Source organism: Castor canadensis, chromosome 8, assembly GCF_047511655.1.
Source record: "Castor canadensis chromosome 8, mCasCan1.hap1v2, whole genome shotgun sequence".
NCBI lineage: Eukaryota > Metazoa > Chordata > Mammalia > Rodentia > Castoridae > Castor > Castor canadensis.
In genome coordinates, this window is record NC_133393.1 from 110,621,952 (window position 1) to 110,646,299 (window position 24,348).

Here is a 24,348-nt window from a genome sequence, read left to right on the forward strand (position 1 = left end):
ACAGGCAAAATGTAATGAATGAGGAAAGCACACACATTTTGAATGAATTTTTTTTGTTTGAGGTTTTGTCTCAGAATTAACATTTCACCAAGTTGACACTTCTCTAATAACAATAAAATATAATTTATGGAACTCGTTTCTGTAGCTTAGCAATCAATATCAAGGAATATTAGTACTTTTTCTTAACTAAAAGAACAATTTCCATAAGTCTTTAAAATCCAAAAAGTACTATTGTCAACTAAAAATTCCTTCTTGAAACAATTTTTGAAATATCTTAATTTTTTAAAAGTTTCAGTTAAATAAAATTTTCATTTTAGAAATGAAGGGCTATACCATCATACAAATAAGCATGGGAAAATATCATTGCCCAAACACTACCTGCAATTTTCATCCTTCACACTTATCCTGAAACTCATGAAATTTGTGGTGAAAAGTACCCGTAGAGAGTACTTCCTTAAGGATGAATGTAGTGGAAATGTTATGTACTCATGTATGAAAATGGAAAAATTAGACATGTTAAAACTACTCCAGGAATGGGGTGGGATAAAGGAGAGTGATGGAGAGGTGAATTCAACTATGATATATTGTGAGAACTTTTGTAAATGTCACAGTGTACCCCCAGTACAATAATAATATAATAAAAAAAAAGTACTTCCTTAAGAAAAATGATAGATCCTGAATGCTAACATAACATATTGTAGGTGCTGATGAAGTCACTATTCCACTCCACATAATCAAAAATATGCAAATATTTCTTACATTTCACAGTGCTTCTGGATTTGAGATACCTACCTGCATAATAACTCAAAGCCTATTCAATACTAGTAACACCCAGTGAGACCTTGTCCATATCATTTTTCCAAAAAGTAAATCCTCTGGGGTAAATACTTGTCTTCTAGTAACTTAAGGTCTTCATCTTTTCTCCAACCAGCTTTTGAAAACTCACCTGTTTTTATAACTTGCTCTGACCCATTGAGTGAGTATACATACAGTTGGCTAGACACTTTCCCGAATGTAATTAACACATCTGGAAGTTCTATGATGTAAATTTCGCATTATTAGTTACATAAGTGTTCATAGAACTTTCTTCAAATTCCAGGAAACGAACAATGTTATGACTGAAAACCCAGCAGCTTAAACTTCTGCAAATGTTCTAATTATGTGGCTGATTTTGATCCCTGTTTCCAAATTTTTTTTTAAAAAAGCTATTCTTAACAAGTAGTTTCTCTCTTCAGTTTAAGTTCCTGCAATCCTCAGAAATTAAAAGTTTGATCCTATAGTAAGTCAAGTGATGTAACTGGACATTAAAATTTTTTTCTTTGAAAAAATAAAACCATTAATATTTGGTTCCATGAATCCAGTGAGATTTCCCAACCCTGCTGAGACTCTTTCACATTGAATGTTCGTGTAACTCTTCAGGGAACTATAGATAAAGAAATTATCTTGGTTCAGGCTGAAATGTGAAGGAAAAATAAGGATGGCATACTTCTAAATTTAACTTTCAAAACTTTTCGCTTGAATTCTGTATAAAGGGAAAGCTTCACTATTCCAGCAAACAGAGACTATGTTAAAGACTACTGAAGTCACAAAACATCAATACCATTGCAGAATTGGGAGCACGTAGTCAGGTGGCTGTGAGAAGTAAATGAGATAATATATCTGACAGCCCCTGAACTTGGTAAGAACTTCAATGACCTATTCTAATACTCATTTTTATAGAAAAGAACTGAAGCAAGAAAAAGAAACTCAGCTGGGCACTGATGGCTCACACCTGTAATCCTAGCTACTTGGGGCTGAGATCAGGAGGATCTCAGTTTGAAGCCAGCCTTGGTAAATAGTTCTTGAGACTGTTCGCCAAAATAACCAGAGCAAAATGGATGAGAGACATGGCTCAAGCTCAAGGCCCAGAGTTCAAACTCATCCCACCAAAAGAAAAAAAGAAAGAGAGAGCAAGAGAGAAAGAAAGAAAGAGCGAGAGAGAGGAAAAAGAAAGGCAAACTCTTGCCTGGCACACATGGGGGGATTTACCAAAAGTGTAAGGAAAATAATTGACTTGAGGTTCACAGTAATCAAAGAACATCCTCTGATATGCTGTTTTAGTTTCTCAAGAAATGCAAAACAATTTTTGCACCATCATAAGGGAATTTTTCAATTTTTCCTATGAATTCTGCTCTCTTTTATTCCTGAAGGTTTTATGTCCCTCTACTAGAGGAAAAGCATAGCCTTAATCATTGCACTTCCATTATTTATTCTAAAAACATTTACTTAAAACTTTTCCAGGGTTTGACAACTTAATGTGATGGAACCTCAAACCACATCATTTTAACAAATTCCCTCTACAGCCCAAGGTTTCTCTTTTCTGCACCCACCCCCTGTCTTCCAGCAGCTAGTCAGTCAGCTGCTGTTTTCAGCACTAAGGAAGTCACTGAAAGTCAACCAAGCTGAGTCTGGCCAGATCTGTGGAGACTAGAAATCCTTTTCAATACTTATCTTCACATGTCTTTTTATCTTTATCTTTCTTATGCCTGGAATTCAAGTGAAACACCAGATTGAAAAGGCATGGCCCAACCCAGGGTGGCCTGGCCATTCAATTGCACCTGTCACTCTTTACCTGTTTGCAAAACCACAGTAGTGTCTTCTCCATCCAGAGAAATAATCCTGAAGTTATAGGTGGTTCCTGCTTGTAAATCCTTGAAGTTACATCCATAAGTGGTGTTGTCTATCCTGCTGGGGTGGCACCACACAGCCCCTGAGGTGTCACCACTGCTGTAGATGACACTAAAGTTACAGGGTGACTCTAAAGTCGTTCTCCACTGGATAGACATTGACAGGCTGGAGACACTGGGCTCCATCAGGGTGAAGTTACATCTCACTGGCTCCGTTAGTCCAGTCTACAAAGAAATCAGAGACCATAGTTTAAACCCTCCAGAGCAAGCTTCCCAAGTTGCCACTATTCACCCCTTGTGCTTCTCCAGCTGGTCCCTTTGCTTTCCAGTGTAGGGGGAAATGTCCAAGGGGAGATAATGGCAACTTTCTCCTTGGTTGCTGTCCCTTAGGGAGCAGATGGAGACAGAAGGTGACTTCTGCCTTTGACAGTAAGGATGAGCTGTCAATTTGGGGTTTTCAGAAAAGGATGGCTCTTCCCAAGAGAGAAGAGATGATGCTACTTTCTCTTCCAAAGGGGAGACTGGAAAGTGGAGTGCGCGTTGGTTCTCAGCGGGAGGGACACATCAGCTCCGACCCACTCACCTGCAGTAGGCTCAGTGTGATCCACAAGGCCAACCCCGCTCCATGGTTCAGCATCGCGCTCAGCATTAGTTAAAACCCAGACGAAACACGGGGCGGCGGACGGGCCGCGCGGGGCCACTTGTTGCGCGCGCTCAGCGCGCCCTGCGGGCGCCGCGCGCTTCGCTCGGGGCCGGCGACGCGCAGGGACCGCGGCTGCTGCTGCTTCTGCTGCCGCCCCGAGCGGGCTGCGGACGCGACAGGCGGCGGGGACAGGCGGCGCGCGGCCCTTCCCACGCTGCCATTCTGACCCGCGCTGCCTCTCCCCGGTCCCCGGCCGCGGACTTCCGCAATCAAAAGGCAATTTCCTCGTCTCCCGGCAAAGGAACAATGCGCCGGAGAGGGAGGGAGCCCTGAGGAGCCAACGCCTGAGGCTGCCAAGGGAGACTGGGCGAGCCAAGCTACCCCTCGGTACCCCGTGCCACAGCCTCCCCGGCCAAGGGTCCAGTCCGGTCCGTGGGGCTCTGCCTGGACTTTCACTTTTCCCCACTCTGTGGTCCTCAACCCAGCCGTCTAAGCCACAATTAGTGTTTGCTCCCTCTCACTTGTTAGTTCCCCCCCTCCGCCACCCCCTTTCTCCCTCCACACCCAGTTCCCCCTCCCCATCTTCCTTCCTATCTTCTCATCTGCTTTCTCTAGGGCCTCTTTTCCCAGGATTAAACTTGACCGCCGCATATTTCCCTAGGTCGCCAACACTCTTTCCTGAAGTCTTTTATTAGAGTGCTTTTGCCCTTCTCACCTCAAAGCATTCATTTGTCACAAAGCGCATCGCCCCGACACCAGCAAGAGAAAACGACCCCCAAAAGAGCCTGCCCTGTGTCAACTTGACCTTCATTCTTTTCTCCATTCACTTTCCCCTTTATCTTGTATAAGTCTATGTGCCCCCTAAATCTTATGCAAATAGTGCTAACCAACAACAAACAGGGTCATGGCTAATTGTTAAGCCCACAGCAAATCACTTTCCTCACCCACATCCAGTAGTGAAAGCCATTCCGTCCCTAAATTGTCCTGCCAGTAGAAGAAAACAATGGATGCTTTTTCTTTTTTGGTGGGAAATACTTCTGATGGCTCAGCTACCCACAAATTTACAAACAAATGGCACTTACTCTGTTTTCAGCACTAATTGTGTGGCGTTAGCAACTGCCTCAAAACCTGAATTTTTATGTATGTCTAAAAATAGACTCTAGAAAAGTTCTATCATCTCACACGTTTAAGAATATTTAATATTGCACAGGTGATAACAAAATATTACAACTTTTAAAATTTTGGTTTTGTAAGATGTCATGCTTAACAAAAGAGATTCAATTCCATATCTCAATGTTCAAATCAATGGAAAGGATGACCTATTCCTTTCTTTTTCAAATAGATGATTGATACTGTTACATATATGTTTTTGGCTACTGTACCTATTGTACCTATTTTGAGGAACAGCAGAAAGAGGAAAAAAAGTGAAAAAAATTCTTTTAGAAAACATGCTTTTCAAAACTCTCTTAATGAAAACTGAAATTTCCTTAAGTTTTCTTTTCTTTTTGCCAGGGCTATGGGTCAAAATCAGGCCCTTGCTCATGCTAGGCAAGTGCTCTACCACTGAGCTACATTCCCAGTGAAAATTGAAGTTTCTTCCCCTTCTGAGATTCTATGGGCTATTAATCTGCAACCAGACCACAGATTTTAAACCTTCCTTACAAGTTAGCAGACACTCAAGGGTCAAACATAAAGTGTCTATATATTACTGGCAAAACAGATCTTTCTGATTTCTCTATGCAGGTCACGTTTATTAAAGAGCTTTTAATTGTGTGTATTTTGCTTCCAAGTTCAATGCTTTGCAAAGCCTGGCATGTGAAAGCCCTCCTCTTTCCTCCATTACATACTACAAGCTTTATTACAAGCTCCATCTGCCTTTGGCCTTTACAGTAGTCTTTTTTCATCTTTACCTCTTTTCAACATTAACTTTTTCTTGTCTTGCTATATTCAGAAAACAATGAGGCTACCTTACCTACAAAATTAGGTGATACTCTAAATATTTCACAGCGCTATGGTGAATAAGATGGTATATGTCAAAGCACCTTTGCAAACTCTAATGTGTGGAATGGGTGTCAATTTGTCACACAGATGACATCCACATCACAGCTTTTTGCTGTTTTTTCCTCTCTCTCTCTTTTAAACTCACTCATAGGTCCCCCTTACTACACTCACTAACTTCTGCTGCTGCTCATCCTTCTCTTGGTCTTTTCCACTGGGGTTTTAAATTTTTCTCATAGGTTGGTTCTCTGATTTGGAAGACAGTAACTTAAATATACTAAAATACCCTTCTGTTTTCTGTGGAAGTTTTCATTAAATCTCATCTCCTCAAGCTTTCCCAATGTGTAGATAGGTAAAGGAATAGACAGATAGATGAATAGATAGATATAGATACATATATATGTTATATTATATATAATAACAATACATGCCACTAATATGATGTGCCCTATCCGTTCATTTTAGAGCTAAAGTTCCAACATGCTAACAATTCCTTATTATAACTCAAGCAAATTAATCAAAAAAGATAAAATTTGCAGAGGACCAAATAGGAAAATGACAAAACATTCTCACAATAACACAATTTAGATGTTCCTAAATTAAGAGCAATCTATTAGTAATGCCTTTGGGAATAGGAATTGGGAAAATAAGAGATGATTTCTTTAAATACAATTATTTTATTTTTGATCTATCAAAGAGACACATTTAAAATCATTTGTTTCTTATCTATCTTAATATTTTTAACATATGTGAAGAATAATAGAAATACAATAAGGAAAAACCCAACAGTTATAAACATTTCTTTTTCAAAGCATACAACTACTAGGATTTTATTTTATTATTGTTGTTTATTATTATCTTAAGATTGACGGCAGAGCTTCCAAATAATTAGTGGGTCCTAAATAACCTATAAGAATTATCATACTATAAGATAAGAGGCAAAGTTGAAACTCGGGCTTTTACTGATGACATTTTTCCTTCTGAAGTCACAAATACAGTATTAATATGCAAAATCAGAGAAAATGGTAATTAATTGAAGATAATGTAGGTCTCAGAAAAGCTATCATTTGTATTTAGAATTTACTGAAAACTTCTGTACAAAGTATAACTAAGTTGATTCATTTTGTTCTTTGTTCTCATCTTGGTTAGAATTTCTTTTGAGCCTATTTATCCTGCATGACACTGTATTCACTTTAGAAGTTTCTGCCTTCCAGGAATTTAGGATTGGTTACTCTGTACCATGTTAGGGGATAACCTTTTCTCCTTGCCACTAGGAAACCTTTCCCAGACTACACAGAGAGGGTGGAGCTGCTTTTGATTAAGAAGTCAGTGAATGAACAGCTCTCTTTTAAAATATGGTGATAGTAACTAATAACCATGTCATAATTAACAGAGTCATTAATTGTGAATTTGTGGTCAAAGACATGGATCTTGTTACCTATCAGCATAGATGTTGAAATGATAAAATCAGTCATCAGAGGTCTAGAAGCCAATATTTGAGAGTTACTATCTTGTTTTTAATATATTTTTATATTTGCTGGTTTATTATAAAGAATATTTTAAAGGCACACATATGCAACAAGATGAAGAAATATTTAGGGTAATGTCTGCAAGGGTCCTGAGCATAAGAGCTTCCATCCCTGTGGAGTTGGATTCTGATACCCTCCCAGTATATAGATGTGTTCCTACCCACTTTTATGGAAGTCCCTGGAACTCAGTTCTTTGAGTTTTTATAGATGCTTAATACAATAGGGCACAACTGACTGAATCATTGGCCAATGGTAATCCACTCAACCTTTAGCTTTTTCTGCTCCCACTAATTGGTTCCCCTGATAACCAGCCTCTCCCCTATTCTGTGGTTATCTATAGGTTGGTTGAAAAGATCTATCTTTTACTTTTATCACTTTGGAGCTATTTTATAACTGCTTCAGGAACCAAGGACAAAAAAAAGCCAAATATTTTAACAAAAAACACTCTTACTGCTCTAATTACTTAGGAAATTACAAAGATTATAGTAACTGTGAGCCAGGAACCATGGATTAAAACCAAAATACAGATGCTCCTGGATCTACTTGATCTACTTTGAGGTTCCGTCCCAACAACCTATCATAAATCAAAAACTGAATAAGCATTTAATACTCCTACTCTACTGAACATCATAGCTTAGCAACCAGTATACTATATGGATTGCTTACTCTCACATCATAGCTGCGATGGCTGCTGCTGCCCAGCATTATAAGAGGATATTTTATTGCATATTGCTTACCCCAGGGAAAAAAATCAAAATTCAAACTGGTTATATAGTGCTTCTGCACCATTGTAACATTGAAAAACTTAAGTAGGGTCCACCTGTGTACATATCATAATATAAAGGCCACAACTTTGTTTTCAAATATGACTCCTTTACTGTAAAATGATCCTATCTGTTGAAGAATTTACATTTGTTACAGCTTTTTTTGTTTTATTTTTTGAGACAGGTTCTCGCTGCTGTGTAGCCCAGGGTGGCCTTGAACTTGAGATCGATTGCCACATCCCCTGTGTTGTAGCATTTATAGAACAGATATAGTAACATTACCAACAAAATATGGCAAACATTTGGAGAAGCCAATAGGAGGTATGGATATATTTAAGAAAACATTTAACTTGCCCTATGAAGCCATTACAAACATTTTTATAATCTTGTGCCAACTTTATTATTCTTTTCCCCCCTTGATCTACTGCTATTTTTTACCTTGTAGTAAAATTGTATAGAACTGTCTAGCACAAGAATTGGCTCAGGTATTACATCCTGAGAATGTCTTAACTCAATTTCCTAATACATTTGGTTATCAGTATTATCATAAGATTTATTTACACGAGGGAGTTGAATCTTAACTAGTAGCATTGATATTACACTGTATTGCAGTATGGTCATAGTATAATTCAGTTTTATTACAGGATAGATTAGTAAGGTATTTGCTCTGTCTTCCCAGCAGATTTTACCCTTGTCCCTATATCAGTTATTATTAAGAACAGGTATCTTTACAGTGGGCTGTGACTCAATTATTTCTGCATCCCAGGTTAAGTGGGGACAAAGCCAATCACCTGTTTACTCTTGTAGCCTGTGTTTCTACTGGGTGGAAGATGCAAGCGCTATTTAGAATAGTTCCTATCCCTTCTGAGTATACTGTAGACTATGTTTTATTTCTCCCTATTCAGGGGTTGAGGACAGTCATAGTATTTTGATAGAAATTACAAGTGCCCCCCAGAGAATTTCCATGAGTTTGGAGAGTCATAAGATTCTTGTAGATAGACTACTTGGACTTCAGCAGCCAGGACAAGAGGGCCATCATCCCTTGGCTACTTCAACCTCCATTTGTATTAAAAATAGTTGAGAGGCTTTGTAGTGTCTTGGTATACACCCTTCTTAAAGCTGGGCTGTAACTTTATCCAGCATCATTTGTTGAGTCTGCCTGGCCCACTTTGAAAAAGCTTCATCATATTTCCAGGTAGACTTTTACCCTTTGCCTTCCTTCTGGATAAAAACACTAATATGCATATTCTACATCATAAATCTTTTTCTTCCTAATGCCGTTCCTCATTAAAAACAAATGCAGTTTGCTCTGGGATACAAAGATGTGTATGTATTTCCCCTAAGGCCTTTTTCTGTTTTATGGGTCAATGTTTAATATACCATGTTGCTACTACTTTGGCTAATGGCTCAAGTACAGTTAGGAACATGTTTTGCACCCAAGCATTTTAGGTACCTCATATTGGAGTTAGATGAGTGATATTCTACCTAGATGTAATTTAGTTTAAGTATGGCACAAGACTTCCCATATCCTTCCTTGTTTCATGGTAGGGCCATTCCCTGGTGGAGCTCAGATCTTCCAAGTGATACCTACTGCTTTAATCTCATCAGGAATCCTTTGTTTTACCCTGTCCTGCTAAGTAGTTTTCCATCTGCAAAAACATGTGATACGCATTTGTGCATAGCATACTGTGGCAAATTGAGCATGTTGCATTTATTTATCTATCTATCATCTATCTATCTATCTATCTATCTATTCATTATTTAGCAATATTGGGATATGAACTCAGGGTCTTGCACTTGCTGGGAAGGCACTCTACCATTTCAGCTATGTACCTAGCCCTTTTTACTTACATTATTTTTTGAATAGGGTCTCCTGTTCACTCCCCAGGCTGGCCTGGACCACGATCCTCCTATTTAGGCTTTCCACCATAGTTGGGATGACAGGTGCAATCACTACACTCAGTTTTTTTATTGGATGAGATGGGGTCTTTTGAACTTTTTTGCTCAGGCTGGCCTCCAACCATGATCTTCTCTGAGTAGCAGGATTCTGGACTTGATCCACCATGCCTGACTGAATGCTGCCATTTTATTTTATTTTGTCTCCCACCACACACTTTTTTTTAACCTTTCTAAACACTTGGTCATCAGGGTTTGCATTTTACACTAATCTGACTGCTGGGAGCTGTACACCACACCATTTGATATTCCCGTAGGAAGCAGATGAACTCTTACTGTAAACCACAATTTGAACTAGGCAGGGGGACTCCTGGAGGTAGGCTGGTGGGAAGAGTTGGGTGGCAGAATGGATTGGTAAAGTTAATCCAAACTCCTCTTGCATGACCTCAAAAGTCATGGTCCTTACTCGGGTCCTTCATTACCTGGCCTTGGCCCACTCATTGCCTCTCTCTTGCTTGCCTCCTATTCTTCAGTTTCTTGGGTCTGATAATTCATTTACTCATTCATTCAGCAATACTGACTGAGTATCTACAGTGTGCCAAGCTCTGGTTTAGATTTTGGAGACACCTCTTGGAGCTGATTTCATCTGCCTCAGAGCCTTGGTGTCTGTCATTTTCTCCTTTTGGGTGGCTCTTCCCAGGTTGCCTGGCTTTCTCTCTCATCCATTAGGTTTCAGGTTAAGCACACTCTTGTGCAGTCAGGTCCTGCCTGAGTTCATTAAGGAAAAAATGTCTTTAATATTCTTAATCTTAGCACTCCATTTGTTTAATTCAGAGCAATAATGACAAGTGGCAATAATCGAATTATTTATATCTCTGTGCACTGTCATATCTTTATCTTTGTGCACTCTTTGCCTTGCCTGGCCACTTGGGGAATTCCTTTAGGGTGGAGTCTTTTGTCTGGCTTTTCTTACACAGGTCTTAGAATACAGAAGAGTCTCAACAAATATTTGTTGAGCAAATGAATCCTGTTGTAGTTGCTCAGTAAATATTGTTATGTGAATAAATACTCTTAACAAGTCCTTCTAAACAAGGTCTTGATAGATGTTCAAATACCATCTTGGAAGGGAAGAGGAGAAAGAAAAAGAATAAAAAGGAAGAACTGGGAATAAAACAGAGAAAGAGAAACCGACTTTGAAAGGAGAAAAAAAGGTGGGAAAAGCTAGAGTGAGAGGGAAGATGAAAGGAAGGAAAAGAGGATGAGGATGATGGAGGTATTATCCCATATGACAGGACAGATTCTCAAAGTTTAGCATTAGTAATCATTTGAAAACTTGCTATAAATCCAAATGAGACCACCACAGAAATGCTGGGGGGTAGAGCCTAATAATCTGTGCTTTAACAAGTCTTCTGTGCTAGTTAGAAGTATATTCAAATTCCTAACAAAAGCTTCAGATTGTACACAAAACCCTGAACCAAATATTTCATAATCAAGAAAGTTAATGTTATTTTGCCCTTCTTTTTCTTTTAAATTTCATTGAGCTCTTCGACTATAAGAAGTGACACAGATAAGGAAGTCTGAGGCAGATGTTCTTTGTTGTCCTGGACCACGTTAATTACACTTCTGATGTATTTTGGTTCTACATCACAATGACTTGACCCCAGTGATCCTTTTATCCTTTCTAGGCACCTTTTTGTTGTTGTAGTTTCCCTTTGCATTATATTGTTTTAACAATTGTAATTTGAATCAGATCTGAAAGAGGTTAAGAATAAAATATATTTTGATATTAAAAAAAAGAAGTGGCACAGAAAATTTTAAGGGTGCTGAACAATTTTAGAATGAGTAAATTGGTGACCTTTACAATATGTAATGTGCACACTTTGATAGTTATAACTTCTCATGAAAAATACAGTGTGGATGTTAAAGGAAAAAGGACAAAAATGCAGCTTAACTTAACAGTAAATGTCAGCTATAAAGCCAGTCTGAGACTTTTTTCCCCTAAGAAGTATATATGTTATGTAAATCTCACTCAAGGCTTTTCCCCAGGTATTTTTTAAAAGAAGGCATGGCAATCAGGGGAATGTGTCAACCAAAAATAATTACAATATACCAAATCCTTGCTAAAGTTTGAATTTGAACTGACTCAATAGTAAATTACAGTAAAAATGAATACAATTTTAACTTCAACCTTTAATAGGTATCCACTTTAAAAGAGATGCACTTGGACTTGGGGGCATGGCTTGCATGGTAGAGCACCTGCTTAGCAAGTTTAAGGTCCATGTTCAAACCCAGTACTGCCAAAAAAAAAAAGCACTAAAATGTAAGGAAATATAACCTTGAGAAGCAGTCAGTTTTAAAAAGATCATGATCATCCTGTTTTGTATTTAGAGACAGAGTTTGGGGTGCTTACATTTCAAGGAATCTTTCTACAAAAACTTAGTAGATCACAAATCTCTAGGAAATAGCAAACATGTTTGGACAGCAGTTGCAAGAATTAAATGAGAAGGTGTACATTGTATACATAGTACAGCTCCTAGCTAATGGGCTCAATAAATGTTATTAGCAGTAATAATATTCTATGAATATCATTAAAATAAATCGTAAATGCTGAACACTTAGTAATACTGGAGAATGTTAAGTCCATAGATAAGGATGTCTTTCTGATAATATCCAAATGACAATAACTTAAAAATGCTCTCATTTTGTACCCAAGAGAAGCTCTTCAGAAGATCAGCACCAAAGACATCTTACAGTTATTCAGTCTGTCGGCCATGCCAAGATTTTTTTTAAATCCTGGAAGGGAGGAGTAGGAGGGAATTTCTAACATCAGACTCTATCATCTTTCTCAGACACATCTCTAAGGTTTCCTGCTATTTTTTTTTTCCTACAGCAATTTCTCACCCTTTTCCCTCCCTCACATTTTTTTCCTTTTAATTTAAAGTCCTGGGGAAATAGGCTTTGCATCACTTTTATCATAGCATTATAACCATAGGCAGACTAATGGCTTACTATCAGATGTGACTCTTTTTCAACCTTTGGGCTTCTGCTGCATCTTCATTCTCACCAAAGATCCTACCACCCCACCCTGGGAAATAAGTCTGCTCAGATGAGCCACGTAAAGGCATTGATGCTTTCAATGGGGCAGTCTGTATGAGTGTGGTTGATAAATAGTACTGTTTCAGGTGCTAGGTCATGATTTTCACAGCACTTATTCACCAAATTCTAGGATAGCACATAAATAAGACAAGACAAAACAAGATAATATTGAATTTAAAGAGAAGGATAACACCCATTTCAACCCCCTTAAAAAGTGATGATTGGAGGGTAAAGCCTACCTTTTAGAAATTCTGTGTATCACATTATTTCCCATGAAGTCACTGGAGGTCACAAAGAGGGGATTTGGTATTTGGCCACCACAAAGTGACTTTTTTGGTTTTTATAGCAAGATTTAACATTATTTAAAAAATCTTGATAAGTAAGTAATATTGAGGAAATTAGATTATGCCTGTAAAAAAAAAAAATCTGAATTTTGGCTTTCTAAAAAAATCAAAATATAGAACCATGCTGGATGGAACCACATTCTGCCTGACTCTTGGTCAGGGTCTAATTGAACACACCCTTCTCGGCTGGATGAGGTGAATGAACACATGGCATCTTAGAGCCCCTGAGTGTTGGGACTGACAGTGATCAAAGCAGAAGATCAAAGGATCTTATCATGTTTTTAAAAAATGTAATTTTAAGACCATCAGTGAGATTATAGACCCCTTGAAGGATGGAGTCCTGTTTCTTCATTATCTCTTCCACATCCCCACGTTATGGTGACTCAAAGTCTGTCATATATCAGCAGAGTAAACATTTACACCCCACCACTAAACAAGAGCATAGCTACGTATTTTATTTGTACATCTTCAACAAAATAGTACTCTTCAGCTGCTCCAATGTAGAACTGGCATTCTTAGCATCGCTAACACCTAGCATGTAAGCTTTAGTATAAACCAATGCCTATGTAATTCCTGCTCCACATGGCCAGACTACAGGTCTAGTGCTTCTTAGCAATCAAGAGGTCCTTTCTGACTTTGTTGCTTAAGCTACTAAAATCAAAACTGACGTGCACACTTGCTCTATTCTTCCCACAGTTCTGCTGTTCTGGGCTGGAAGTACAGCCATGCAGAAAGAGGAACAGATGTGAAAGTTTACAGACACTGGTGAGCACCAAGCACCTAGCAAAGCCACACACATGAGCTTGTTCATTGGTCCAAAGTAATAGGGATCCAAAAATAAGAGGTTTGGTAGAAAAGTAGGTACCTGTAAGCCCCCCAAGTAGGCTCTATCAAGCAGGAGGATCTCATGCAGACATGGTGACAGTAGGTCAGAATTTGCCGCAAGCTCCCTCAATGTATGGGAAGAATGGAAAGGGACTTTTGCTTCAAAGATAGCTCTTGAATTCATGGCTTTTCTCTTTTCAACATATTCTGCAATATATGGTTTTTAAAGCTGTTATTCTGAGTAGACTATAAGGATGCCACCAATAGCTAGGGTAAATTTCAGAGATTTAAAGTACTTAGCAGTTTCTTCAGAGCCTCTTATCTTCATGCCTATCCTCTGGCTCATCTGCCAGTTCTGACTCTTGGCTTCACTGCTCTTTCTTGCAAATTCATATCATTTCCCCTGGCGTCCTCTCCTTCTATCCCATATCCTAACAGCTCTTGTCCTGGTCCCTGAAGAAAGCAGACACATCGTGGCATGTCTGAGCCATTGACCTATCCTAACTCATTAGCTTCCCTTGCATTCCATCCTCTGAAGCCCTCAAGTAAACTTTTCACTTCCTTTTATTCTAAAACTTTTTAGTTTTGAAATAATTTTACATTTATGGATAAACTACAAGATTTGTATGAAGTGCTTCCACACATCCTTTCCCAAACCTGCCAAGTGTTTTTTTAAAACATTCTACCACATTTGCTTTATCATATCATTCTCTCTATGTCTTTCCTCTTTTTTGTTTCAGTACTGAGGTTGCACTTAGGGCCTCATGCTTGCTAAGCAGGGCTCTACCACTTGAGCCACATCCCCTGCTATTTTTTTGCTTTAGTTAGGGTTTTGTACTTTTAATTGGTGACCGGCCTCCCAAGTAGCTATTGCTAGACTCTGTTCTCTCTCTCTCCACGTAGAACTTTTATTTTTTTAGAACCACTTCAAAATATGTTGTATATATCCTGAACTAGGTTTGCAACCTTAGTAAAGTTACTAAATTCAGGAAATTCAAAATTGATACAAAACTTAAATCCACAGTCCGTATTTCAATTTTTTTCAGCAATCCCAGTCATGTTCTTTTTAGTAGTTTTTATTTTCTCTCTAGTATAGGATCCAGTCCTGGACCCTGCACTGTATTTAGTTGTCAGTCTCTTGATCATCATTAATCTAGAACAATTCCTCAGGTTTTCAAAATGACCTTTAAGACATTGACCTCTTTGAATGATAACAGGTTGGCTATGTCTATAGCATCTTCTTCCATCCAAGTGATAATGCACTTTATGTTCTTGCTTATATTGTTTTTCCTAACAATGTGATTGTTCCATTATTCTACATTGGATCACAAACCTAACTGCACGCTAGGATGACCCTGGTTGATTTTCACCCTCTAGGCCCTCAGGTCCTACAGCAAATTCGGATTCACTTGGTCTGAGGTGGAATCCTAGAGCTGTATCTCAAAAAATCTCACAGCTTATTCTGATGTAGGTGTGGCCAGGGTTGAGAGCCATAGGCTTCCTCTCAGCTGGCTTCCCCTTCAAGCTCAGTCTCCTTTTCCTTTGCTATTGTCTCTCCCCACTGCATCATTCCTTCCCCAGGGAAACCAGTGTGCCAGAGAAATAGCGGCATGTTAATGAGCCTATGTTCTTTTTTGAGGTTCCTTTTTTAGTGCACGTAATTTATATTGTGACAAAATAGCAACACAGTCATTTGTTCACAAAATGGAAAGCAATGCAAACGATCTGTAAATAAAGGAAAAATGAAAGAAATGACAAATCCTTGAGATTTTAAGGCTGGAGGGGTCCAGTGAACTATAAATTTTTTGAATGCTATTGATACATTATAATCCACCTTAGATGGCAAACCAAGAAATCGCATCCCATGTCAGAATTAACCTTGAATGATAATAAAGTAGGGTCATTAACCAGACATATATATCTATAATCCCAGCACTCTGGAGGCTAAAATAGGATTGGGGATTTGAGGAAGTTCTAGATATAGAAAGACTATGTCTCAAAATAAATAAATAAATAAATAACTTTAGAAATACATCCCTCCCACAATATGTTAGTTCCTCACATGGCCTTTTCTGAAGTATTGGAATTCTCATAGTCTGTTATATTTTATCCCATTTAGACTGGGCAGTCTAAAAGTCATGAAGAATGATTTGGAGGATGGTGTGGGTTTTTTCAATGTCTTTCTTCTTTTCCCTGTAGGCAGTGACTTCAGTAAAGAGAGTTGCTGTCCTATAACTAGTTCTGGCTACAGAAAAATGGTAACAGTTGAGTGTCTCCCTGCATACTTTAAGTGAGCCAATAAAGGAGTTACCCAAAACTTGCAGGGGGTGGGGACAAGTGGGGGTATTTTCTGCTTTTGTCTCCTCATTTATTTGAAGATTCACACTGGGTACGCTATCTCTTTGAAGGCCAAATGGAAGGAAATGCAGAACTGTGACAGCCCAGACCAGTACCACAATAGCTATTCATGAACTGAGGAAATGCAGTTCCTCCCCCAGGCCACGGGAGGGGTGGGAATGGGGAGAGGGAGGAGGAGGTGCACCACCAAACAAGATTTGTAGATATTTGGCAGTATCACAATCAGCCAGTAGCATTTTTAATGCACATTCAGCATTTTATCCCTTTCAGAGCATTTTCACAGAATATGCCAGATCATCTGGTTTCTACAACCCTATGAAGTAGGCAGGGTAGGAATGATGGCGCAAAGACAATGAGAAGCTAGTATTAGCTGCTAGCATTACGGAATAAGTACTTATCATGTGTGGCCAATGTACTAAGTACTTTACTTAATCAGATTTTAATCCTTACAATTATCTTATGAGACAGACAAGTACCTATAATAATTCTTATTTTAAAGAAGAAGCATGACTTGAGATGAGTAAGTAGTCAAGGATACCACTATGATTTAAATTAGAAGTTTTTGACACCAGAGCCATAGCTCCTTGCCTTTGCAACAAACCACCTGCAGTGAAGACACATGGCTAAGAGGGATCCAGACAGGACCTCTCCGGAGAGCCTACTGCTCAAGCAATAGACAGAGCCTGGTCAGGTTCGGAAGCCAGAGTAAAATCCCAAGGCTCAACCACCTTCCTTTTGGATGCCACTTCACCATATTTAACTCTTCCTTCTGCACCTTATAACTCAGCTCTACTAACAGACTGACCTCCTCTAGCTTTCAGCCATGCCAGTCTCCCATCAGCCATAAGGCAAATAAATATAGAATGGCTGATACACACAGGGCACACTTCTGACACTTGCTCCTGATTTGATTTTACAACTAGACCTATGCACAAGGATATGGTACCTCTTTGTGTAAGTTGTATCCAGTGGTGCTTGACTGATAGTGTGTGTGTGTGTGTGTGTGTGTGTGTGTGTGTGTGTGTCTCAAATACAGCCCACATTCCACTGCCAATGTTGTGTACTCATGGTGGAAGTGTGTGCCTAGAAACATCTTTCTAATTAACGCAACCCTTAGTGGGTAGCAGTAGTGTCCCATGTTCCCAGGCTCAACTTACCTACTGTGAGTCCCATTTGTTTAAGGAATAGATAATCTGCAAAGTGACAGCAGGAAGTTGTAATGAGATAAAGTCATTTCTGCTACATGATTATTTCACTTTATTAGCACACCTGCCTCCTCCATCCCTCTTTAACACAAATGCGTGAAAGTGTCATCAATGGTGAGAAACGTAGGCATTCACAAGTTCATGGGGAAGATATTGTTGGTCAGAGACCAGATGTATTTAGATCAATGATCCTCAAACTTGTGCATCAATGTGACTTGGGGGACTTGTTACAACACAATTGCTGGGGGCCCTATACCCAGTTTCTGATTCAGTAGGGTGTAGGGTAGAGCCCAAGTGACTGCATTTCTGATAAGTTTTGAGTCTGGTGTCCACACTTAGAGAACCACTCACCTAGATATTTCCTGACTTTAGAGACAAGCTTCCTGTTCGACTGACTTAGTCCTTGTGAAGACACACACAGCCACATAATATGACTTATAATAACAATATCAGGAGCTACTTTTAATTAAACACTATTTCACTACTTTCCAGATATTACTTGAGGCCTATAATACATGATAATCCATTTACTGTCTAGGTTGGGGTTAGGGAAAGAGAGAAAGAACAGCAGAGTTTGGGACCAATCACCAGCCCAAGCACACAACCTTCTAAAGTCAGACTCTTCACTCTGGCAAGTAAGGATATGAGAGAAGAGTAAGAAAAAGAGAAAGACAGGAAATATTCTGTTCCCAAAAGGGTCATCTTAGGATGATTTGGCAGTATTGTTAGTAAGAGTGGCTGCTGAACTTCATATCACGTCTTCCTTGGCATTGGCCTTCACTGATAGGTGTTGTACATATGTGAATAGGACGACAATGAATTCAATGGGGTGTGTGTGTGTGTGTGTGTGTGTGTGTGTCCTCTTCCTGCTGTCACTCCCTATTAAGTGAGTTTTTGAGCTAGAGTTTTTTGTTTTATGTTTTTTGTTTGTTTGTATTTTTATTTGAGACAGGGTCTCACCATGTAGTCCAGGCTGACTTGGAACTCATTATGTAGCCCAGGCTGGCCTCAAACTTGCAATCCTCTTGCCTCAGCCTCCTGAGTGCTCACATTACGGGTATGTGCCACCATCCTTGACTATTTTGAGCAAGTTTTTAACCTCTTTACTTTTCAGCCAGGCACCTACAAAATAGTGATGATGATGATGATAATGATATGGTAGGTTGTTTAATAGCCATGGGTTCCTCCCACCCCTTTTCAAAGTGCCTTATGTTTTCTTCCTCATCTCTCAAAGGGACCCGAGATGGAAACAGATGCTACTTTCTCTTTGGAAATGTTTTGTAACATTTCCACCATGTTCCAACCCAAACTCATCCTTGATTGTGAGTCTAGAGTACTATGGTCGCTCCATAAATATTAATTAATGATATGTCATAGCATTTCCAAACACAAAAGCTTAGCATTTCAGTTGTTATTCTTTCTTTTTTAGTATTCTGCATTAGCCCATTTTCTGCTACTGTAATGAAATACCTGAGGTCAGGTAATTTATAGAGACAAAATGTTTATTTACTTTACAGTTCTGGAGGTTCAAGGTCATGGTGTCAACATTAGTTTGGCTTTGGTGAGGAACTCATGATGGATGGCATTGCAATGGCAGAAGCATGTGCCAGAGTGAGATCATATCATCAGACAAGAAGCTAGAGTGTCTGGAAGGTGACTAGGGTTATTCTTTTATAAGAACACTCTTAAAAGAACTAACCAGGGTTCCATGAGAACAACCTTAATCTCTTCTGAGGGCAGTACCCCCATTGACTTCCCACTGGGCTTTACCTGTTAAAGATCTACCTTTTCCTATATCACCACACTGAGGATCAAGCTCCTAACACATGAAACCCTGAGAGACACACTTAAATCATACCTAAACCATAGTAATTTCTATCTTGGATTAAGTGTTTTAAATTCTACCTGATGCTCATATTTATGGGAACAAAAAGAATGTCAGATAATTTAATAGTGTCACAAGTCATAATAGCAAGAAGGAACTGACTTCTGGATGAAGAATTGATTCAAAACACATGTTTGATATCTTCATTATACATTCAGTTCTTGTACCTGGGAGAATTATTACAGGGACCTTATACTGTCTAAATTTTTAGTGCATTCAGAGCTGATCTTACAGACAATGATTTTGACCTCATTGTGCTATCTATGAAATTCTATAATGCTATCTTTACCTTTTCTTTTCCAAAAAACTTTATTAAGTAATAAGCAGTATGTTCAGGTGCTGGAGATACAGAGTGAAATAAATATAGACCATAAACTCCAGAAGCTCATATTCAGATTTTTTCCAGTTTCTACACAATACAGAACACCCCAATCCACAGCTCAATAAGAATAAGTCAATCCCAAATCCTCACAAACCAGGTGCTATGTAATAAAGAAAGCAACTAACAGAGAAATTTTTAAACACAATTTCAAGCAATTAAGTTGAATGATTTTACTTTTCCCATACTTCTCTAGGTGCTCTCTGTCAAGATACCTTTTGAAATTACTCTCAAAGGATAGGAACTTTATTCCCTAAGTGACTTATATCTAACTGTAGCTGTTTATAATTGATTATGATAAAGTAAATGCTCCTGTTCAATGAAATAATTATTTGCAAAGGTACCTAGACTAAGATTCAGAGTTATGGGAAGCTGCAACTCTAGAAACTGTTTTTGGAAGGAGCTTAGCTTTTATACACTAGCTTCCCAGGGCATAGTCAGGATTTTACCTGAGCTTTAAGAAAAAAACTAGGCTATGAGATGATTGGTTGCATAGCCATTTGTGTGTCTCATCTGGGAACTCACATAAACATAGCAGTGGATTTTATTCTAGAAAAACACTTTTAAAAAATCATCAGTGTGTTTGCTATGACCCAAAGTTGCAAATCCAGCTCAGTAGTTGAATCATATGAGCTCTGTAATGCAGTGTTGGGTTGACCCAACTGATGGGTGGTATGCCCACAACAGAACTTGTATGTAGCTGGTTGCTCTGGACACATTTTGGACTTCTCCATCTTTCATAATGGTCAAACCTGACCAAAACTGGAGAATATTCTCTTCTGCTAAAAACACAAACTTTTAGTATTCAGGCAAATATATTTTAATGGTAGTTTTTATTCAATATGCTTCATATTTGGTATGCTTAATTTTTTCTGTACTGTTATAAGCTCAGATAGAAATGAATACTCTTCTAAGCTAATGTTAGAATGGAAGATTTGGTTGGGACTCATGCAGCCAAAATGAGGAGGTGCCCCACCAAGAAGCATTCACTTTCAAATGTGGTGAGTCTCTCACTCACATTAGTGGTTGAAAGGTTGGGGAGTTGGAGAATTAGGGAGAGCACAGTGCCAGTTCATGATGGTATCCTTAAGTCATAGCTCTTCTGCTCCTATTTCCTGTCTTCCTTTACCATTTTCCAAGCCCAGGCAGCTCTGAAACCATAATTATTGACTGAGAGATGAGTAAAAATCTAGGTGTGGAGTGAGAGACTTTGGATGTACTCCTCTGCTCCCACTTGAAGCCCAAACTGGGTGGAGTGATAGGAGAGGAGAAACAAACTTTTAAGTCAAATTTAGAGTTTGGGTTCTAAGAGTGGATATTTTTGTTAATGGGTTGAGATTGAGTGCTATGTCTTAAAGTAATACAAAGAATTTTCTGGAAAAGTAATGGGGCCTTCCTAAGTATTCAGAGGCAAGGAAAGAAGTAGGTCAGAGGGAAGATTTATGGTAAAGGAAAACTGGAGATAAAAATAAAGTCCCATGACTTGTTCAATGTACTGAGACTATATTTGTTTTGTGATCAATAATGAAGTATGTGCTCTCTAGCTGGAACCATAAGCAATATTAGGTTCTATACAATGCAAAAGGAACTAGAGCACTTAATGGATATTCAGTCATTTGAAAAGCTAGGCTTTTACTTTCTTTAAATTATTTGGGTTGTTTATTAGGAACCGCCTAAACACCACCAAGGGTTTTGGTGCTGGGGCTCAAACCCAGGGCTTTGCACATGCTAAGCACATGTTCTGTCACTGAATTACACCCTTAGCCCCCAAACCTGAGGGTTTTTTGATTTTCTGCAATTATCCCATTGCTGCCCAAATAGTGACCCAAAGCTCTGAGAGGAAAGCAAAAGCAAAGAGATGAGCACTCAAAACAGAAAGACTCCTATGATCATGTCATCACTACTTCTCAGTCATTTGACTAATCTGTCACCTTGTGGACTAAAGGTCATAGGTAGGAGACACATTGAGGATGTTGGTATAGAAAAGACATGTAACTTCTATTCATGCTTCCAAGTCAATTATAGTGATTTCTGAAACTGCCATTGATTTGTAACCTTTTCCCTTCCCTTAAATGATATATGCAGGATCACCTGCAAGATATTGACTTCAATTTCTATGACTTGACTTCAGGCCACATATAAGATCATCACCCCTCCCTTTGGCTCAAAAAACGTAGCTAAGTAATAGGAGTACAGCTATGGCATAGTAACCCTACTTATCTTCACCTCATAAAGATGCAGAAATTTCCATTTCAAAGATTTTCTCATTATACAAAATGCATTCATGTACATTTTAAAGCAGTTAGGACACAAAGTGACCAATAATACCCTGCTGCAGTAGTGGCATTTTTTAGTAAAACAAGTCTTTTCAGGTGATGGGTTTTTTGAGGCCACTCATAGCCAACTCCACACCCCCTCTCCTTTTACCTCTTCAGTGGTGCTGGACAAAGGCTGAGTAGTTGATGGAGCCCATGATGTGTCTGCAATTCCAGTCACGTGCAGATTGAGGTGGAGCCTCTTGCTGCTATTCTGGCTGTAGTTTTCTGTGGTATTCCTGATGTAGACCTCTGTGGTGTTCCTAATGAGGTGTTCTGGACTATATGGAACTGTATTAGAAGTAGTGGGGGTCTGGGGAGGAGCTGTGTTTCTAGTACTCCTCATTGAAACTTCTGCTCCCAGGCCAGCTGAGGTAAAGAAAGGACAGTTGCAAATATTATTCTTATATTGTGGATTCTTCACATAAAAGAAAACTTACTTAGAAAAAGAAGACTCTTTCAAAAATGGGCATGTACAACAACCAATGGATAAAGAAAATGTGGTATATACACACCATAGAGTATTAGTCAGTCATAAAGAGAATAAAATTATGTCATTTGCAGGAAAATGGATGGCACTGGAGATCATCATGTTGAGTGAGATAAAATAAGCTCAAAAACCCAAACACTGCATGTTTTCACTCATATGTGGAATCTAGACTTAAAATGATGGTAATGATGATGACGATGATGATGATGATGACAATGGGACATGAGTATTAAAGTGGGGCAGTCTGGGAGGGGTCAGCAAGAGTGAGAAGAGGAAAAGGAAAGGGTACTGGGGAGTGAAAATTGTACAATGTAAACCACCAAACACTTTGTAAAAGAGGGTTTAGGGGTTAAGTACACTGTACACATTCATGGAATCATCACAATGAAACCCTCTTGTACTATTAATACGTGCCAAAAAATAAAATAAAGACATGGGCATGTGGATAAGCTCAGTTTATGAAAAAGCAAATATCCTATGAGTATATGACAATGTCCACTTGCTCTATCTAAATCACCCATCCTTTACCCATCCATCAGTTTGAAGAGCAAAAAATGTAAACTCTGTGTAGAAGACAGAATTAAATTTACTATGTGAAGATCTAGGGGACCACTGAATTGGTTTCAGGTGTGGTCATGAAGCTTTAAAACACTGCAAAATTCTGAGTATCCAGCAGGTGTACATTTTCTTCCATGGGGTAGCATAATAGCTTTCATTAACTTCTCAAAGGAGGCATTAAGAAAACATCAGGTGGAGAATCACTGTTAATGACTTTCCTAACTTCATCATGAAGATTGACAATTCTTTGGGGAGTGATGACATTTATTTCTTTAATCACAATGCAAACATTTTTAATACAATTTTTTTTGCCTCTGAAGTTTTTGCTTTTAAGTGATATATAAAAACATAAAAATTGTACAAATTAATGGGGTATCAGTGATATTTAAATACCTGTATACATTGTGTAATGTTTAATTAAGTTAAACACATCTATTGGGAAAAGGGAGGGGGCGGGGGTAAAGGAAGGGGTGGGGGGAGGGGAGGAGAAATGACCCAAACATTGTATGCACATATGAATAAAAGAAAAAATAAAAATAAATAAAAATTAAAAAACAAAAACAAAAACACATCTATGTCCTCATTTATCATTTTTATGGTAAAAAATATTTAGAATCCTTCTTTCTAGATTTTTGAGATATGTGGCACCTAATTGTTATCTGTGGTCACACTACTGTCAAACCAGCAGGGGAAGCACTTCTTACTTTTATCTGTCACTTACAACCCACTGATACAAACTTTTTAATTCTAATTGTGTGAGTCTCAAGACATGAGACTGCTGTATTTTCTGAACTAACTATCTTCTGGAAGAACAGTGAATTGATTCAAGATGTATGAGCTGTTAGACTGACTTATAGCTTTACAAGGCTGAATTTCCCATACTGAAAAAGAAAATGGTTTCTAGCAATAATTTAGATATGCGTTCTCCATCTCTTAGGGATCTTGCTAACATGCAAATCCTGAAGCAGTAGAGACTGTCAGATTCAGCATTTCTAGTAAGTGCTCAGGTAATGCTAATGCTAATGGTATGTGGATTGCTCTTTGTGTGGCCCGATTCTACAGCACAGCCGTGGGCTGAGGTGGCATTTTTAGATACTTACATTGACTCAATCCATAGAGTTAGATAACCATAAGTCTTTAGAGTTTGGGTTTAAAGACTGGCAGAGCAAAGATTTTATTTTTCACTCATTTTATTTTCATTCACTCAAACAGCTATCTATTAAGCAACTACTATGTGCCAAGTAGAGGCCCTAAAGAAGTAACTAATCCTCACATTTTCCCTGAGCTACTACTTTACTGATCTCTCTTTTGAGCCTCATTTTTTTTCTATTCCAATTTCAGCTGACATATTTCATATGACAATGTGTATAAATAAGAGATATGTATAAGGCACAAAG

At 38.6% G+C, this 24,348-nt stretch overlaps 1 protein-coding gene across 3 annotated transcripts in view; it reads right to left on the minus strand.

Annotated features, from left to right (window-relative positions):
• The window catches only part of Ptprb (protein tyrosine phosphatase receptor type B), a 125,644-nt gene that overhangs the window by 90,819 nt on the left and 10,477 nt on the right, over positions 1 to 24,348 (minus strand). For 2 of the 3 annotated variants that reach the window (XR_012450907.1, XM_074083913.1), the window contains exons 3-4: positions 22,016 to 22,272; positions 2,612 to 2,891 (exon numbers count right to left, since the gene is read on the minus strand). Coding sequence is in view for 2 of the 3 variants with exons in the window: in XM_074083913.1 (XP_073940014.1) it covers positions 2,612 to 2,891; positions 22,016 to 22,272 (537 nt within the window). In the remaining variant the exon portion in view is untranslated. Of the gene's footprint in view, positions 1 to 2,611; positions 2,892 to 3,249; positions 3,411 to 22,015; positions 22,273 to 24,348 lie in introns of those variants that run through there. The other variant, XM_074083914.1, reaches the window with a different exon arrangement.